Source organism: Dermacentor variabilis, chromosome 5 (genome assembly GCF_050947875.1).
Source record: "Dermacentor variabilis isolate Ectoservices chromosome 5, ASM5094787v1, whole genome shotgun sequence".
In the NCBI taxonomy this organism is placed as follows: domain Eukaryota; kingdom Metazoa; phylum Arthropoda; class Arachnida; order Ixodida; family Ixodidae; genus Dermacentor; species Dermacentor variabilis.
In genome coordinates this window covers 48876780-48889200 of record NC_134572.1, presented here as the reverse complement: position 1 = coordinate 48889200, position 12421 = coordinate 48876780, and the positions used below count along the sequence as shown (strand labels likewise).

Below are 12421 nucleotides of genomic sequence, written 5' to 3'. Positions count from 1 at the left end.
GACGTAGTGGTGTGAATGGTGCATAGTCATGCGGATGACGCTAGTCGTGCGTTTGAAAAACATCGTAGCACACCAATTTTCCCGATGCAACTGTCAGCCGTACTTATAAAGCGATTGTTGACGACGCTTGCCTTTGCGACACGAACTACACAACTTACTGCAGGTAGGCCGAGAATACCGCTGCTCCAAGGCTGTTTGTTTCCTGCAACCCCCCAGAAAGCCTTGTCCTTGTAAGAAAATGTTTTTTTTTATGGCCTTCGGTGATACGGTCAAGCTTACATAGTTTATTTATGTGAAGTAGCGCGTATCGTCATTTCACATGCAAGTGAATTGTGATAACCACTACCTGACTGTGTTGGCGCTTCGAATAACTATACAGCCAGAGATCGTCACCCTCATTCACAGCAAATTTGTTACGCTAGAACTACCTAGCAGCGGAGGCTAGACAATCGGGACGTGGGACACATTATTAGCGAAAGTAACCGGCAAATGAGAAACAGTTCTGACGACTGAAAATTCCAATGGATATGGGCCTTGCGCCCGCATTCACAAAAAAGAGTACTTAAATCTAGAACTATCCATAAGAGCCTACAACAGCCGATCGTTATCTCAGGCCTGTAATGGTGGGCGTATTATTAAGGTAGGCACGCCGAGGCATGGCCAAACAGCATTTACGAACGAAACGCCTAGTGAATTCGGCGTGTCGTTTGCGAGAAGTCGCTTTCATTGACTGTTTTACAGATTACAGGGCTCGAGACCATGACCACTAACGCTTTGCAAGTAGTTCCTCCGCACGAACATCTACGCGAATGCAGATGCTTAAGGATGAGGAAGAAAATAAAAAGGAAGGGAGAATGCAGGGATGTTAAGCGGTTGGGAAACAACAAGAAAACACCAGGAAAGCCTATGGGAACCATAGGGAAAGTTCCCTATTTCTCTTGCAGTCGCATAGGTGTCATATGTAACTACTGTGTTACCTATAGGTACAGTGTTGCAAATGATTCTGTAAGTTTGACCCCCTAAATTCTATTACTGCAAGAGGCTGATAGCAATGAAAAATAAACACTGCACTACTAAGTGTCTTAGCTTCAAAACTACCTCCTCTGTGCACAGTAAACTCCACGATAGAAAAAAAAGTATATCATAGGCTTCTATTTGAGTCTTGGTGGTTAATGCGTGCAACCAGCACGCTTTAAAAGGACATCACATTTTGCTTAGCTTTCATTGTACAATGTGACAAATTTATGCGTTATGTTAACTGCGCATTTTTTATTATTTGCGTTTCGCTCACAGCATTTCGAGCTGCAGCTTTAGCCCTTCAGTTGGGTTTTCTCTCCCGCAAGATGGGCAAATGCAACCGCGACTGTGCTCACGTAATCATAGCACAAGATATACACGTATTTTTTTGTACTACCTCCCAAGGCAAGTTGCCCATCATTACGTGGCGTCTGAGGCACCTCATCCGACTTACGACATAGGGACACCACTTACGTAATGCCACGTACGGAAATGGCCTTCGATTACATCGGAGCCAAAAATTACGGATAGGCTCAGTTCGAATAAAACAAGAAGAAAGAAACCTTAAACATGAGAACATCGAATCTACGCCAGAATCGGAATCGAGAAACCAACGTTCAGGCAGGAGTTACCGGTGTTCCACTTGGCACTGTAGCTATTCTACGCGACATATCAAAATACGGCGAGACATAGCAGGAAGATAGCGGCCACGGTAGAGTATCTGACATAACTAGGTATACGTGAAATGAAATTGAAGCGGCAGATGGCATCCGTGTTCGCATCACCGTTTAACGACACACACCGCAACGAATTGGCAACGACATAGGTACTTGTTGCAAGCTCAGGCGCCTGTCTACATTTAGTGCTCTGGAGAACACAGCTAGCGGTTGGTATTGAATAGAACAACACTAAATGAGAAAAAAAAGACATTAATTGAATTCTCGGGTTTTACATGTCAAAACCGTGATTCGATTGTGAGGCACGCCGTGGTGGAAGACTCCGCATTAATTTTTGGACCACCTGGGATTCTTTAAAGTGTGCCTGAATTGAAGTAGGTCGACGAGCTTTTTTGCATTTCGCCTGCATAAAAATCGAGACCTCGAGCCCAGCAGCGCTACGTCATAGCCACTGGGGTATATTACGGTGGGCACAGAACAATATTCTCGTCACCTGTACTAGTCTGTAGGTTAGCTAGGTTTTGTTCAGATGATATTTTATTGAGTCAAATGAATAGCTTTCCCCGTGAGAACAGAGCTCAAAGGGGACCTGTAACACCGTGTTTTACACGCTACCGTTTCTTCCTTCATATATATAGCGTGTAGCTTCCCCTGTGCACGGTGTCGTCATTGCCTGTGCGTCAGATAGGCTGGACACAGTACCATAAGTAACGTGTGCAATATCCGCTTAGTCATTCGCAGCTGTGGTGCCCATATTTTACCTTTACCCGCCGCGGTTGCTCAGTGGCTATATGGTGTTGGGCTGCTGAGCACGAGGTCGCGGGATCGAATCCCGGCCACGGTGGCCGCATTTCGATGGGGGCGAAATGCGAAAACACCCGTGTGCTTAGATTTAGGTGCGCGTTAAAGAACCCCAGGTGGTCGAAATTTCCGGAGTCCCCCACTACGGCGTGCCTCATAGTCAGAGAGTGGTTTTGGCGCGTAAAACACCACAGTTTATTTTTTCTAAATACTTTACCTTTATTTATTTTTTCGCGTGTATCTACGAACGCAGTATTTATCAAGCAAACTAGTTCCCACAGCGGTGACATTTCTTCATTGGCGCCCTATAGCACACATCCCGACTCCAATGCGCCGATGAACGATTAGGGTGGCCTAGAAATGAAGCAAGGGCAAACGGGACCCTCTGGTACACAGAGCATACATGACCCTTCGAAATTCGGCTACGTAGCTTATTCGAGCTGCGCTCAATGGTTGGCCCTGTAAAACGGAGCTTGCAGGTTGATTGCCACGAGCCCGCTCGACGGCATATTTCGAGCCTGCCAAAATTTCTTAACACTTCGAGATGTCCTCGAGCGGGAAGCGCTTAATTACGTAGGCGGTATAGGCGGGTTAAGTGTTTTTGGACAGATCAAAATACATAATTTCGCCTGTTTATTTCTCGACGCAGAAAAAACCTTGAGCGGAAGCTATCCAGTGAGGACGGAGAAACAGAAACCGCGTTTCGTGACGTTGATGTGGAGTCGTGATAGGCGTACGCAAGAAGAAAAATAATAAGAGCACGCCCTTTAGTTTATCGGTGGAGGCGCTCGACTGTATTGCTTGTCGCCCGTCGAGTATATACCCGAGACGAAGATCGGCAAGAGACAACTCCCAAGGCTTTCAGCTGTGGCGCGGATGCTCCAATTTGCGCTAGGAATGTCCTTGATGAGCACATGACGGGGTGGGCGAAGTAAGTAGTTCCTTCTATACACTGCTTTCCAAGGACTGTCGGTCATGCTTGTGATGACGCGTGCGAAATTATTTGGTCTGTGCATTATTTCAGTCATTCTTCAACGTTGGGCTGGGTTTAATGTGCCAAAGCAACGCAGTAGCTGTATGGGGGAGGGCTTCCGAATGATTTACGACCACGTCGTTTTTATCTTTTTTTTTTTACTCAACATGCAGAACACTAAAGTTTTTGTTTACAAGGTCCACTAATATGCGATTGCGTCGGCAGGCTAAAGTCGAACCCGTGACCTACTGATGAGTCGCAGAACGGCATAGTCATACGGCAACCGAGGCGTATTAATGAATTTTTCAACTGTTGAGCACACAATTTGCGCTTTTCATTGTGCGGTTCAATCAGAATACTTGTTCCGATTGAACTTGAGCTCTGGGCGTATCGGCAGGTGTGACCTGTTTTATGTCACTTTTTTTTTCATATTGTTGCGGTTCATTTTCTCGTTTCTTTCTTTTATACAGTGCAGACTGCGTGTCACGCGCATGCCCGAGTGCCACGACAGCTGTGTACGTGAGCTCCTATAAGCGAGCTGTTCTCAAATTATTAGCGTATCTATTTGTTTCGTGCATTTATTTTATGCGATTAAGTGCAGCTGCTATCTTTTACAGGCACGAAAATATCCTTACACCAATCTACTTAAGCATGAAATTGCTTTTGTAGTGTCGGCTATTCACATGTATCCTTTCAGAGCGTTAAGATGTCTAACTAAACAGCAGACATCTATGTAGTCCCAGCCCTACCGAACGCGAAAAAGCATGAACCTTATAAAGGCAAAGGTGTCATATGTCTGCAAACGAAAGCCTCCATGACGCTTACTCGTCTTTCTTTATGTTATTCTCTTTATCTAATCCGATGATGTTTTGACACGTATGCTTGTAATAGCTTCTCTAGCAGGAGTTGTATGTTTAGATGTCTGTCCGTAGCATCAATTCTCCACTGCCATCACCAAAACTGTAAAGTAAGTTACTAGTGTGCGAGATGACTGTTTGGGGAATGGAGGAAAAGAAGAAGGCATGTCACGATATATTGACCGCTTCAGAAGACGCATGCTTGCGATATGACGTGCCTAAATAATAAGGTCACCGGATGTAGCAATAAACACGTACGGGTCGGAGGGGACGCGCAGCGCAAGGCTCCGTACAGCAGGAAAGAGTCGATGCGAGTGAGAGTGGCCTAACTACATTCTCACTCGTCCAGATCTCGGGAAGCAACGGTCCGCGCGGAACCATGTCGTGCGTAGTTGTTGCCTGTTAATGTACCTGACACCTGTGATTTATGAGATGATCAAAAAGGAGATTAAGACGAAAACCAAGCGATTACCAACCGGATTTGTACCTCGCTGCAGAGGCCGTTAGCGGTCCACGACCTTCCTGCGTGTATAGCTTCCATGCCTAGTTTCAGCTACTGACTGCAATCAAAATGAATATCTTTTCTCTCTGTTTTTTATCCTTCCGTAATCATATGGTGATCAGAATGAAGGTGATTGCAATTTCCGCTCTCACTGCAGGCTGGTGTACAGAAGGACGAGGAAGATAGTAAAAGCTAGAGGTCGTGATCGATCTAGCATCCTCAGCTCAAGAATGAAGTAATATTGCAGTCTTAACACCCACTATACAAGCCGCAGTGGCATAAGGCAATCCTTGTGCATGTCCTTGGAGATACGCAGCTCTGCCGGTTATATAAGTGTACTCGGCTGTTGATAGCAATCAGTGTCTGCGCGACTTCTCCTTTCGCCGACCGAGGAGAGATAAATTTGCGTGTTATGTAAATGGAGGTCAGTTGTTTGACACGAGCAAAACAAATCAGGGGCTCTAAGCTAGGATGCCTCGCAGACGGCATTTCGGATCCACTCCAAGGAATCACGTTTAAATAAAGCTGGGCTGGCGGCCTGTCAGCGCTTCATAATAATACAAACGAAGAACCTTGAAGTTTGCATGCCTTATATATATGTATAGTAAATGCGGTCTGTTCTCCTTTTTCTGTAGACGAGCGTTGTAGCAATGCCGCACACCTTTTTCAGCTATCAGTCAGAACCTTCGACAACATTAGACACAAGGCTGTTTGGATTACAGATGCGCTGATACGCCAGAGCTGTTATATAGTATCAATGGCCTATTGTTTTCGGGTGAGGTAAGTGTGAATTGTAGAATGTGATAGAGCCTCTTGTTTCTGAAATGCGAGAAAAATTCGGTTGAGTAAGGACTTTGCTTCCGGTCGCGTCAGACTACTTTGCAGCGACATTGAAGTAATAGTTCTAGATACGTGATGGGCGTATTATCTTTACATGTACAGATTTGATAATACAGAAAACACACCAACGAACATTTATTGCGGGGCCGTTGTTTTGGCTCCGTTTCCACAAATACGAGGGCTGCCCTTTCTGTTATCTAACCCCACCCTGAATTATTCTGCAAACACCAAAAACAAGCAAGGCAACAGTTGTTTGTTAATCTTCACAATGGATGAATCTAGTGAAAAAAAAAGAAAGAAAGAAGGTACACCAATGGAAGGATAGATAGTACTCAGCGATTACAGTTCTAGGCCTTCGGGCCACGAGCTGCGAGCGTATACATGTAATGAAATTGCTCATAGCTATCAAAGAAACGTTGCTGTAACAGAGACGATCTCTCTCCGTCGTGCCGAGACAGATGGACGACGAGCTTCTGTCAGAAGAAAGAATTCTACAGTATCGACAGGACTTAGCATCAAATCGACAGGCCGTCGAAGCGCTACTGCGCGTCTTTCGATCCATTAGCTTGTGTAAACGCTTTCAATGGGCGTTCTCTTTAGAGCGCAGCTCCTAGGCGCCCGTTCCTGCGTTGAGAGTCGGCTTTCCTCGACATAACCGATTGAACGAGCACAGCGAAGGATGAAAGAGAGAACGCGGAGCGCAGTGGAGGATGAAAGACGGCGATAGCGCAGAGAGCGCGAGGAGGAAAGCGGAGGAGGAGGATATGGCGAAAGCGTGAGAAGAAAAGCGTAATGCCGCGCAAGACGTGTTCTGCGGCGACGATCACTGCGAGATGGCGCAAGAGTAGCGCGCGTCGTCTGTTCACCGATTACGCCATCGATAAGGCATGCGGCTAGCGCGTCCACCGATACCATATATATTGAAACAAAGCGCTGCATGAGCGGATCTGCGGCTGCTGCTGCGAATCGCACCGCAGAGACATCCACGCGCTGCATCGCGCGATCTCCAGATTAGCGAGGCAGTCGCACCAAACTTCGCTCCGTTTGCAATGGGCCGCAGGAGATAGATTGTCCGCGCCATCGTAAAATTAAAACACGTATAGAGCTGCGCTCAAATTTCGCATAAGGGAGTATCGTAATCGTCGATTAACTTTTTATATATCTCATTCTGCCTTCTTTACAACCTTTATTTCCTCCGTCACAGTGCAGGGTAGCAAACCGGAAACTCGCATCTGGTGAATCTCCTCACATTCCTTCCCTTCCCATTGCTGTAACAGACACACGTATTTCAACTGCATACCCTGGCATATAGAACTACCCCAGTTCATCGCACATTCGAACTGTATGTCGAAAGACACTCTTCACAATTTGTATCGTAAAACCAGCGCTTGATTTCGTGCGTACCTGCGTCAATGCGTGTCTTGTGTGTAACCTCAATGCATGTAACCTCAGTGCAACTTCCACCTACTCAGACTTTAGATATTGATTCTTGTCAGCCAACTGGTGACAGTTTGTTTTGTGTCATGAAGTTGGTGACTGAATAACATTAAGAATATCGCATAGGCTTCAACATGTTTCTTTTTTCCCTTTTACCTCGCGTGAGATAGAGATAAATGAAAGCAAGACGGAAGGCAGAAAGGTTACCCAAATAAAAAAGACACAGGCCCATATTCACACAATGCACTTACGTGATATAATTGCTCGGAATAGCTAATTTCACCCAATCCTGATGCTGGACATATTATTATAGCAAAGACGACCAGTCAATGGCAATGAAGACTCACGGGCGAAAAGCTTTGGGAATTGGGCCTCCATTTGCCACCTTACAAGGGAGGTGTGAAGAGGGAGGAAGTAAGAAGGAAATAGAAACCTCGTGAACTTCACATTTTGACATCTCGCCCAAGCAGGCGAGTGTTTGCAACTAACAACCCTCAATGCCCTAAAGTGCACTCTGCGCTAATTGGTACGCCGTATTTGGCGGATAGGCATTTTGACTATAACGCGCTCTCTAATGGGCTCCTGAGCCTAGCTAACATGATCCTTTTTGCGTAGCACTAGCATTGAAACGTGACCGTCACCGCTTAGAATCAGGGCCCGCGGACCAACCTACCGAGAGATAGAACGACATCAATGCTTATCCGTCGAGGCCGGTGTCGTGAAAGAACAATCAACGGCACAGTAAACGCCCTATAGCGTCTCTGACTCGCTGTAAGGACCTCGAGTTTTGCTGTTGTAGATAGCAGCCTTAGCCGTAACATTTACCGACAACACATTCACTACGAGACTTCGGGGTCATGATTCATGTGGCTGCGATAGTGAAATTATTTATAGAAAACCAAAAAGACTAGAGCAACGCAGCCGCAATGGTGGATGCAGGTGACGCGTTCATCTTAATCGCCACTTAGAGCTTTCGATCGCATACATCTCCGCCGCATGGCGCGTCGGAAGAACTACAGGTGTGTACTGGCCGTAATAGCATGTACGCACCGGCTTCGATTAACCCGTGGTGTACATTTGATGGAACATTCGCTCAGCGACCACTTTCATCGGACGGCAATCAGGTATTCGAGTCGTCAACAAAACTGCCCCCCCCCCCCCGCCCCACAAGACCAGGTAGATTCGTCACCGCACATGTCGGCAAGATTCTAGAGAAGAAAAACGCCAAGAAAGGGAGGGACCGTCAGGTGCACGCGGTCTTTCTGACCCACAACTGCAGATGACCGACCAGATGGGTGTGCGTTTGCAATCACTTACCGTCCTCTTAGATGACAGGTATTGTCTACGGACAGGAGAGCGGTTAGCAGAGCTGCGCGCTTAGACTTTTCTTAATCGACCATTGTTCTTCGGGCGAAGTGGGATATATGCAGTGGCAATGAACACGCGGCTGAACGAGGTCGTACGTGCCGAACCCATGGCGCGTTCTGATTGGCACTTTCGAGTTTGCCGTCACTGCGTCTGGGCCGGAAAGGGTGAAGGTCAAGGCCGTGCCGCTTCGCTCGAAAGGCGAAGGCCCTTGAGCGCACTCTTCGGAACAGCTTATAGGGTATTTTGCGTTAGGTGAACAAGCAAACGAAGAAAACGAAAGAGAATGACGCAGGATTAGCTTGAAATGCGCTTGCAGCCCGTAATTGCACGTCACGGAGGATTAAGAACGTCTCTTGACGGCCCGCTTGCACTTCGTACCCAGCTTGGTCGAATGGCCTGCGGCGAGTCGGGCGCTATGTGATCATGCCAACTGCACGGTGTAGAAGGCCGGAGTGCCAGAGAAGGCGGGGCACCTATTAACGGCGCCGCGCGAAGGTGCCCTCGTTGCAGACGAAGCGTGACGACAGGCGTCGGTCGTGCAGGTGTGCAAGAAATTCATCAAAGGCTGTAATGGCAAGGGTGGTACAATGCCGGTATGTGTCCTCACTCGCCTACGAGAGACTCAAAGGCTGCATAGCCGGGACGGCGATGCAAAAGCGTTTCAGCGGACTAGAAGCCACTGATAACTTCGATGAAGGGCCTTGTTCAAACCAGGATCAAGCGACAGGCGCCTACTTGAAAGTGGAAGATTCGTTTCGAGAATTCGCATTAGGACAAGCCTGGGGAAGGAAAGGGCATTGCGAGGAGTCACTATCCCAGCCGAGAGCGCCCTGTTGATGGCTCGAAAGGTGCGCTGAGTGGGATGTCAACGTTCCAAGCCAGAATATGCGCTGCCGTTTCTGAGAACCGGGTAGTTCGCCCCGGTACATGCGGGACCGGGTATATAGACAAGCGGACGAAGATCTTGAAAGGAGATGGCCGTTTGCTTGCAGAGCACATCGCGCGGTTTGGTCTTCTAATCGGTGAAACTAAGCAAAAAGTTGCAGAAGCTAACACAGACATACTATTAGAGATGGGTGCATAAGTAGCGAGAAGGGAAGAAAGGAAAGAAAGAACGTAAGAAGGAATGCAGACAAAGAAACGAAGAAAGAAAACGCAATAAAGGATGGGAAGACACATCCTTTCGGTGGCCGTTCTGTGCGCGGCTAACGTAGTCAAATATTTGGTTACCACATATGCAGTCTGGTGAATGCACTTGTGAATATGTCTTTGTTCCGTTGAAGGGCCGGGTTCGAGGCACCACCGCTCCTTACGCAAACATGAAAAGACATTGACCTTTCTGACATCCGAGGCGCGGCGGTTGCCTCAAAGACGCGCTTGCGCTACTGGCGTGGGCTGCGGATGTTTCTGACGCGTCTTCGCCGAAAGCGATGCTCAAAAATTATGCCGACAGCAAAAGTAAAAAAAAAAAAAAATGTAAGCAGAGGATTGCGCCCGAGACGCCCGTGACATCCCGGCATACCATGCCCATGCGTCGAGACTTCAAGACTTCATAACAGGCCGTATATACCTGGACAGACAAGCCAACAGATAAAAAACAGATGCACTGGAAGGCAAATGCTTAGAAAAATTCTGAAAGAGATTGAAATGGTGCGGTAGTATATGAGGAGCAACTTGGTCCTTGAACCGAAAACTAAGTCAAATGAGGCAAGGTGCTGCTGTAAAAAAATATGGCAACGATGTATGCAGGTCGCGATGTCGAGTTCTGGCACAGAAGCAGTATTGAAGAACAAGCGCATGCTGCAAGCCTTCGCAAGCGAGGTCGTGCCCTGGTGGGGACATGGCCTTGCTTTGAAATTCAAATGTTACTTCTTTAATTTCAGGGTGTTTCATTCAATTTGTAGATATTGCTGATTTTGGCGCGGCCCACGGTGGTTTCCTCCTGTGGGGGAAAAAAAGAGAAAGAAACGTAGCACAGCGCCGCAAAATCTGGTTTGAAGCACTTATATTTCCAACGCTTACTGCAATAATAATTCGCGCTCTTAATAAATAGTTAAGCTGAGGAATAGTGGGTTGGCTTACACCATCGTTAATAAACTCCGCGAATGTTGGCGGTTAAATGACGAATTGATTAAATTAAGTTGTGGCGACAGATGCTCGGAAGCTTCACGGTGGGCTATGAAAGAGGCCGTAGTAGAGTGCTACTTGGACCTGTAGTTCGTCAACGTGCACCCAAAGCGTGGTTACACGAGCGTTCTTGCATTCCACAACGGGAATCGGAATCGGACCCACGACCTCGTGTTCAGCAGTGGAATGCCATAGCCACCGAGCCACAGCGGCGGGTAATGTAACGATGAAAACAAAAGAAAGGGTTCCTACACGAGTGGGTATATCTTCGCTCACTGAATTAAGTGGCACAAGCGTTTTTTTTTTCTTTTTTCTTTTTGTTGTTATCTTGTGGCTTCTTGTGTCGCCTTTGTGTTCGCGTGAAGGAGAAGGAGGAGGAGGAAAAAATGTATAAAAATAAAAGAAAGGACAAGCAGGTGTCTTTCAGCGTGTGCGGGAGGCGCCCTTAGTCCAGGGCTCCTGCGGCTTTTGCTGTCTCCCGGGCCCGCCTCAACAGTTGCCGCTGGTTACGAGGGTCCGAACTAGTCAGCATATCCTCCCACTGCTCGGGTGTGGGGTTGGGTATTTGCGGGGCTGCCTTCACGTTGGGGCACGCTCATGTGGTGTGAAGTTTGCGGCTGCATTTCTGTCTTTCCCGCGCTTGTTTTGCGGTAACTCCATGTGTAGTTGCCACCTGGCACTTTCCTCGCAAAAAAAAAAAAAAAAGAAGGAAGATGCGCCACCAAAACACCGTAGATCAAGCGCTCTCTTACTTTATGGACCTTTGCCTCTGCCTCTAAGATACATAGATGGCACGACGCATGTTCGTTGCGTAACACACGACACCGTCCTCTTGCGAACACAACGCCTTGTAAAGAGCGCGAGCGTGGAGCACCGACTTGGCATCCAAGCGAGTACTCCGGCGCGTGGGAGAGAGAGAAAACAAAATGGTTTGAGAACGTTCCAGAATCCGTGCAAGCCAGCACCGTTAATTCAGGAAGAATCGCTGACGTCACGCAAGTTTGGAAAAAAAAACACAAGGACACATTTTTAAAGTTTGTGTGACTCTGTGTGCCACAGGTAATTAACATGATGGGAAAATTTTCGCTTGGCAGCGAACCCATATAGGATGTTGCACGTACCTTGAGCTAAACATAAAAAATTTGCAAATGCCACGTAGCTGGACAGAGCCAAGGTGCTGTTGTTTGCCGTCACTCGAAAATACTCTGATTATTGTTTTGCATTCCCCCAAATTACATAATTAGTTTTCATTAATTACTGAACTTCTGAAATGTCATAATTAGGTGGGAAGTGTCAATGAGAAAATTGTGGAGCACCACGAAAAACTCCCGACTTTCTGTGGCTGAATACGTGCTACACAAAAGTGTTTTTTTCCAAGCATGAATGAAGCCCGCGAACACACTCAAAATTGCCGCGTGAGTGGCCGCTCGAGGCACTTTACACTGTAAAAAACTTTACACCCTAAAAAGTGAGAAAGGGTGTAAATGTGTCTATAACTCACACCCTTAAGGTGTCGGTTATATAAATAACACTCTAAGGGTGTGAGTTATAGACACATTTACACCCTTTTTCGCTCTTTAGGGTGTAAATTATTTTACAGTGTACGTGTATGCGCGTCGTGCTCCTTGGCCTGCGGTGTGCTACACTCGAATAATGTTTGTGCCCCAGTGGTTGTGCATCGCGAAGCCATCAAGTACATCGCGCTCTTCTGACTTTTCTAAAAGGAGACAGCCCGTAGGTTTACGTTTGCAGCCTATTTCTGTTTTCGGATGACGGCACCTCTCAAACAGTATTTATTCTATTTCGACATTCTTCAGTGACG

General features: G+C 47.1%; 1 protein-coding gene across 2 annotated transcripts in view; it reads left to right on the top strand.

The window, feature by feature from the left end:
- The window catches only part of LOC142582561 (acetylcholinesterase-like), a 58790-nt gene that overhangs the window by 11151 nt on the left and 35218 nt on the right, over window positions 1-12421 (top strand). The window contains exon 1 of one of the 2 annotated variants that reach the window (XM_075692414.1): window positions 3339-3426. The exons of the other annotated variant lie outside the window; for it this stretch is intronic. Coding sequence (XP_075548529.1) covers window positions 3410-3426 — 17 coding nt within the window. The 5' untranslated portion in view covers window positions 3339-3409. Of the gene's footprint in view, window positions 1-3338; window positions 3427-12421 lie in introns of those variants that run through there. 2 annotated transcript variants of the gene reach the window in all.